This window comes from Pelodiscus sinensis, unplaced genomic scaffold (assembly GCF_049634645.1).
Source record: "Pelodiscus sinensis isolate JC-2024 unplaced genomic scaffold, ASM4963464v1 ctg131, whole genome shotgun sequence".
Classification (NCBI taxonomy): Eukaryota; Metazoa; Chordata; order Testudines; family Trionychidae; genus Pelodiscus; species Pelodiscus sinensis.
Genome location: NW_027465961.1, coordinates 42,953 through 49,677, shown reverse-complemented (window position 1 = coordinate 49,677; position 6,725 = coordinate 42,953). Strand labels below are relative to the sequence as shown.

The 6,725-nt window shown below is 74.2% G+C and overlaps 1 protein-coding gene across 1 annotated transcript in view; it reads left to right on the top strand.

Moving 5' to 3' along the window:
* Positions 1–6,047, top strand: part of PRRT3 (proline rich transmembrane protein 3) — a 131,442-nt gene extending 125,395 nt beyond the window's left edge. Inside the window, 4 exon segments of the mRNA XM_075917361.1 lie at positions 774–2,055; positions 2,220–2,348; positions 3,900–4,717; positions 4,719–6,047. Of these exon segments, the coding sequence (XP_075773476.1) occupies positions 774–2,055; positions 2,220–2,348; positions 3,900–4,717; positions 4,719–5,735 (3,246 nt within the window). The 3' untranslated portion in view covers positions 5,736–6,047.
* Positions 6,048–6,725: the final 678 nt, after the last annotated feature.

The following is a 6,725-nucleotide window of genomic DNA, read 5'->3' as shown; positions in this document are numbered from 1 at the left end:
TCCGCGGCCGGGCCGGCCCCTATTGCGGGGGCCCCGCGCCTGGCTCCTCGGGGCTCTGCGGCAGGGGGAGGAGGGGCTGCCGGGCCCGGGTGCTGATGCGCTGGGAGCCGCGCGTCGGGTCTGCCGGGCCGGAGCCGGGCTCGCTCTGTGCTCGGCGGGGGCGCTGCACCCGGCCGCTCCCGGCCCCGCCGCCCGGCGCACGCGGGGGCCGGGCTGGCTCAGGAGGGATCCCGATCGGCCGTGCGGGCTCCACTAGCCCGCCTGAGCATCCCGGCGCTGCTGCTGCCGGAGCCGCGGCGCCGCCAAGGTCACTGGGGCGGGGGCTGGGGGCTGCTGGGGAGGGGGGAGCGGGGCCTGGGGGTGGCTCTGGCTGGGGGCTGCTGGGGAAGCGGGAGCGGGGCCTGGGGGTGGCTCTGGCTGGGGGCTGCTGGGGAGGGGGGAGCGGGGCCTGGGGGTGGCTCTGGCTGGGGGCTGCTGGGGAAGCGGGAGCGGGGCCTGGGGGTGGCTCTGGCTGGGGGCTGCTGGGGAGGGGGGAGCGGGGCCTGGGGGTGGCTCTGGCGGGGACTGGGGGCTGCTGGGGAGGGGCTGGGGCTGAGCTGGCACGTCCCTGCTTTGGCACCTCCAGGGCAGCCAGCTGCCCGCCCGTGTCCCTGCTGCAGCCCCTGGCTAGCTGACTGCCGGCTGGCCGGGCACTGCTGCAGGGAAGTGCACAGCCCCCTGGCCCAGCCTGAGAGCCGGCTCCCCCTGAGGCTGCCTCTCCCTTTCCCTTGCAGGGCGAAGAGCAAGGGCAGGCTCCCATGGCGGCTGCGGCGCGGCTCCTTGCCTGGAGCCTGCTCCTGGTGCCGGCGCGGCTCCCCGCCTCTCCCGTCTCTGTGCCCTACAGCAGCGAGCCCCACACCAGGCTGCCAGCTGCACGAGCCCCCGTGGGGCCCGGCTGGGCGCCAGAGCTGGCTGGCTGGAGCTCCTCCAAGGAGGCTCTCTGGCCCCGCCAGGCCCTGCCAGGCCTCTCGCCAGAGGCACCAGCTGTCTCTGGGGAGAGCCTGGTCTTCAGCGGGGCTGGGGAGCCAGACCACGGGCCGTGGCACGGCTCCTGGGGCGCCCTCCTGCAGCCAGGGACGCCCTCTGCAGCTGTCAGCCATGACTCGGGGACCCCCCCATCCCCAGCAGGAAGCTCTGCTCTCCCGCCCCCTCTGTGGCCCCTGCTCCTGGGGGCTGAGGCCCCTCTGCAGACGCTGGAGGGGGCCCCAGCCCCAGGGCCTGCTGACACTGGGGACCATGGGGGGCCCAGCTCAGCCGCTGGCACATTCCGGGAACACATGGGGCTCAGCTTGGGGGGTTGGCCCTTCGCACCCCTGCCTGGCTCCACGGGGGGCGCCACAGCCGGCAGAGGGGCTCAGAGCCTGCTGGCCCCTGGTTGGACTCTGAGGACAGGAGGCAGCCCAGGGGTCTTGGCCCTCGAGAGCAGGAGCTTGCAGCCAGCCTCCCCCGGCCCAGCCAGGCCTCTGGGGGTAGAGGGGGCTCTGGGCCTGGCTGGGCAGGACAGTCGGGGCTCAGCCGGGACACCGCACCCCAGGCCTACAGTGTCCACCATCGCCTTGGCAACCAGGCCGGGTGCTGCTCCACGAGCTGCCGCTGAGGGCCCAGGGCCCGAGAGTCAGGAGGGGCGGCCGGGGAGCTGGGCCCTGCCTGGGGACCCACTGGAGCACGCCTGGGTAGAGGGCCAGGCCCCCCACGCCCAGGGCTATTCCCTCCCTGCCGGGGGCGCTGCCTCGCTGCTGCCCCTGCCAGCCATGCCCACGGGAGCAGGGGCCTCCGTGGCGGGCGGATGGGCTGGCCTTGCTCCCGCATTGCTCAGTGCCGGCCCACCAGCGCTCCCGGCACAAGGGAGCCCGGCCTGGACCGAGGTGCTCTCGGCTCCTCAGAGGAGCACTCAGCGGGCGCTGGCTGGAACCGCGACCCAGCTCCTTGGGACGGCGGCTCCTGGCGAGGAGCAGGGACCGGAGCAGCCCCACACCTGGCCTGGGACATGGCCCGCTGCAGCGCCTTCTCACCCAGGTACGTCTGGCCAGCCCGGGGTCCCCTCCCCTCCTCCAGAGCCTCCGTCGGCCCTGCCCAGGGCCTCGCGCCCTCTGCCAAAGCCTGGGGCGCCCTCCTGCTGCACCCGTGGGCACGAGGCCGGGTCTGCACCGCTGAGCACCTGGCCCTTGGCTCTGTTCCAGGGGCTGCCGCAGAGGAGCTGGGGCCCCCGCAGCGAGTCCGGGGAGCTGTGGATCCAGGGATGCCCGTGAACGCTACGTCCACAGCCACCTCTGTCCCCAGGCCGACGCCACCGGCCACCAGGCACCCAGGTGACGGCTCAGCCGGCCCCTCCGCAGTACAGGCTGGGCACCGGGCCCGTGTTGTGGGGCTGCCCTGCCCCTGGGGTACCGGGCTGCTGGGCCCCCCAGCACGGTGCTGGGGGAGTGGGGAGGTCTAGGAGCTCCCTGCCTGGCACGCGGGGCCAGGGGCCCGTGGGGAGGCTGGTCACAGGCCTGGCACCAAAGGGCCACAGGAGAGGCGCTTAGCCGGGGCCCGGGGCCCAGGGCTCTGGTGCTGTCAGGGGAGCCCGGCTGGTCCCAGAGGGGTCGGGGGCAGGGAGCGGCTTAATGGCAGCTCCGGTCAGGACTGTGCCGGTGACGGATTAGTCGGGATTGGTGCCAATGCCCGGTGCTGGCGGGTCCTCAGAGCCGCCCCCGCTGGGCCCCCCACGGACCCTGATCCTGCCCCTTGTCGGGAGAGCCGGGGGCAAAGCCAGGCCCTGAGTCTCCTGCTCCCCGGTGCCCAGAGACCTCAGGGTGGGTGGGTGGATGGGCCAGGCCCAGGGGAAGTCCCCCCCCCCCCCCCGCTTCCTGTGCAGGACGGGGCTCTGCCACTCCCCACCCCCATTGCCCCTGCCAGCCCAGCCCTTCTCCCAGCCCTGCTGGTACCTCGCTTTCACCCGCAGCCCCTGCCCCCCCAGTGCCCCTCGCCCCTGCCCCCCCAGTGCCCCTCACTCCCTGCCCCGCAGCCCCTGCCCCCCCAGTGCCCCTCACTCCCTGCCCCGCAGCCCCTGCCCCCCCAGTGCCCCTCACTCCCTGCCCTGCAGCCCCTGCCCCCCAGTGCCCCTCACTCCCTGCCCCGCAGCCCCCGCCCCCCCAGTGCCCCTCACTCCCTGCCCCGCAGCCCCCGCCCCCCCAGTGCCCCTCACTCCCTGCCCTGCAGCCCCTGCCCCCCAGTGCCCCTCACTCCCTGCCCCGCAGCCCCTGTCCCCCCAGTGCCCCTCAGTCCCCGCCCCGCAGCCCCTGCCCCCCCATGCCCCTCAGTCCCCGCCCCGCAGCCCCTTCCCCCCCATGCCCCTCACTCCCGCCCCGCAGCCCCTGCCCCCCCAGTGCCCCTCACTCCCTGCCCCGCAGCCCCTGTCCCCCCAGCCTTGCCGCTGCGCCTCACTCCCCACCCACAGCCTCTGCCAGCCCAGCCCTGGGGCCTCTAAGCCCCCCAGCTCCGCCCACATCCCTCCGCCTGCATTCTTGTGCTGGGGTGTGACCACAGCCATGGGGGGAGGGCTCGGGCACCTGCCGCTGGCAGAACCTGGGACACGGACACGTGGGGGTTGGGGCGGGCCTGGTAACTGGCTCAGCAGTGGGGCTGCCCCCCGCCCAGGTGTCTCCTGCTGCGCCCACCCCCCAGGCCAGAGGGCGCTGCTGCGGGGAGGGGGGTGCTCAGGCTCCTGCTCTGTGGGAGGGGCCCTGGCACCAGCTGATGGGATGCAGCTGCAGGATGCAAGTTGCTATGGCAACCTGGCTGCAGGGACAGCTCTTAGCAGCGGGGAGCCCGGGGGGGGGGGGGGGACGTGCTGTCTGGTGACTCCTCGCTCTTCGCAGGTGCAGCTGGGACCCGGCCGTCCGGCCCCCCCCGCCCGCCCCCCGCCACGCCCCGGCGCGGGCTGGTCAGAGTCAGCACCCAGCGAGCCCTCCCGCGCCCTGCTCTGCCCGAGCCTGGGCCCAGCCTGCCCTGCCCCCCCGGCAGCCGGCCCTGCAGCCTCCTGCAGCCCAACCGGACGCTGCTGCGCTGGGCAGACCTGCAGCGCAGGCTCAGCTTGGCCTGGGGGATGCACGTCTATGGCACCAGCAGCCTCTTCCTGCTGCTCAGCCTGCTCTGCGCCGCCAGCCTGCTGTGCCTGCCCGGCCGAGGCCTGCCCCACCTGCCCTGCCGGCTGGCCGCCCTCGCCCTGCTGCTGGGCGCCGGCCTGCTGCGCGCCACCTTCCTCCTGGCCGACCCCTACGGCAGCAGGGCCAGGCTGCCCGCCCCGGCCGTGCGCCTGCTCTACAACGCGCCCTTCCCGCTGCTGCTCAGCGCCTTCGCCCTGCTGCTGCTGCTGCTGCGCGGGGCCCGGCGGCAGCGTCTGCGCCTGCTGGCCGCGCTGGCCGCTCTCCACAGCGCCCTGTTGCTGGGCGCCGACCTGCTCTCGCCCCCCCTGAGCCCCCTGCTGGGCGTGGGGCTGCACCTGCTCTCCTGCGCCTGCGGCGCCGCCCTCATGCTGGCCCCCCCGGCCGCCTACTGGCAGCTGCGGCAGGCCCAGCGTGGCTGCGAGGCCCCCCCGGAGCTGCACGGGCTGGGCCCCTGCGCACGCGTGCTGCTGGGGTGCAGTGCCCCAGGGCTGCTGTGCTGCGGGCTCCAGGGCTACGGGGCCCTGTGGCTGGGGGGGGGTCCTGGGCCCCCCGGGGGAGTTCTCCTGGCCCTGGTGGTTCGTGCAGCTCTGGTTCCGGCTCGGCGAGCTGCTGCTGTCCTTTGCCCTGTGCTTTGTGGCCTCCTACCCCTTGTGCCAGCGCTGCGGTGCCGCTGGCCACACCTGCTGGGCCAAGCTCCTCCGCTACCTCTGTGCCCATCGCAAGGCCGAGGCGCCCGAGCCCCCCCATGGCTGCTACGCCTGGGCCAACGGCGCGCCGGAGCAGGCAGCCAGCCACCTCCGCACCCCGCCCGAGCAGCTGCACCTGCGGGCCCTGAAGGGCAAAGGGCGCCGGGTCCCAGGGACTTCTGCAGGGGGCTACCCCTCCTCGCTGGGCCGGCCTGGCGCCAGCCCCCAGCACCCCAGCGTGGCCGCCTCGGGGCACTCCCACACCAGCCTGGGTGGCGAGAAGGCGTCGGTGCCCTCGCTGGCCGAGCTGGAGTTCCGCCCGCCCTCGCCCATCAACCTGAGCCGCAGCATCGACCAGGCCCTCTTCAGGGAGCACCTGGTGCGCGACAGCGTCTTCCTGCGCTGCAGCCTGCAGTGCTCCAGGCGCCCAGACTCCTGCTCCTCACTCCGCAGGAGCTCCCTGCTTGCCCCCATGGCTGAGCCGCTGCTGCCCGCCAAGGCCTGGCCACGCCGCAGCAGCGACCCCGACTGCCTGGCCCGCTACAGCTCGCTCAGCGACCTGCCCTCCTTGCGCCCCAGGGGCCTGCCCAGCGAACCCCGCACCGAGGGCACCATCTCCGGCAGCTCCTTGGACAGCTTCTCCCGGGGCTCCATGAAGATCAGCTGGAACCCCTGGCGCCACGGCCTGTCCTCGCTGGAGAGCCTGCCCCTGGAGGAGACGCCCAGCCGGGCCCCGCTGCTCCCCAGCGAGGCGCCCGCGGGCGAGGCCGGAGACTCTGAGCGCGAGGCCAGGAGGAGCTTCCTGGCGCTCAGCAAACAGGTGGATTCCCGCAGCCTGTCGAGTGACACGATTGAGCTGTGAGGGGCGGTCCCAGCCCTGCCCCGGCGCCGCAGGCTGCACCCACCAGGACGCAGACATGGGGCAGCAGCGAGGGGCCCTGCCAAGGCCAGGAGGAGCCGTGCCCAGCACCGGGCTGGCCAGCAACCTGAGCAAGGGCGAGCTGGCAGCAGGGTGGCGCCTACCTCAGCTCCCGCCCCAGGGAGCGGTTCTGGGCTGCCCAGTGGACCAGCCCTGAAGCAGCCGCGCAGAGGGCCGGGCCCCCAGGAAGTATGGGGCGGGGGGTGCTGCTGTGGATCAGTTTGTGCCAAAAGAAATAAAGTTGCTCTCACAGGGCCCCAGGGCTGGAGCCGTTCTTCCAGGGCCGTGTCCCACAGCCGGGCCCAGGGCAGGGCCCCTCCACCCCATTCTGTTGCAGGCCGGGTTCGTGTCCCCTCTGCCCAGCCCGCTGGTGCCTTGCTGCCACCCCTGCACCAAGCCCATGGCCCCGGCAGTGCAGCAAGGTCACAGCCGTGGCTGCTGGGGGGCGCTACGGGGGGGCCCTTCTGTTCTGGGGCTGAGATTTGGATGCCAGAACCCAGCCCAGCAGCACCAGGCTGTGCGCACAGGCCCGCAGCACGCACGGGGGCGGGGCACGTGCCCTCAGCTGGTCCGTGAGCACACCCCCCCTCCCCCAAGGCCACGAGGGGGACAGGACCTGGGGGGGCTGCCCCACCCCCTGGGCTTGTGCCACCCTGTGGCCAGGCCCAGCTGCTGTCCTTGCCCACGCTGCCCTATGCCTGTGACGTCAGCTCAAGCCCCAGGCACGGAGCGGGGGCCCTGGTCTCAGGGCAGGGCTGTGTGGGTGGGGGGCTATGGGCACGGGGGGGGGCTGTTTCCCCCCACAGGCCAGGGCTTGCACAGCATGCCCCCCCCAGCCCTGCTTGGCGAGGTGTGTGTGTGGGGGGGCTTATCACTGAGTGGGGCTGCTGGCTGCCACCCCCACACAGCTGTGCAGGGCCCCCTGCCCCCACC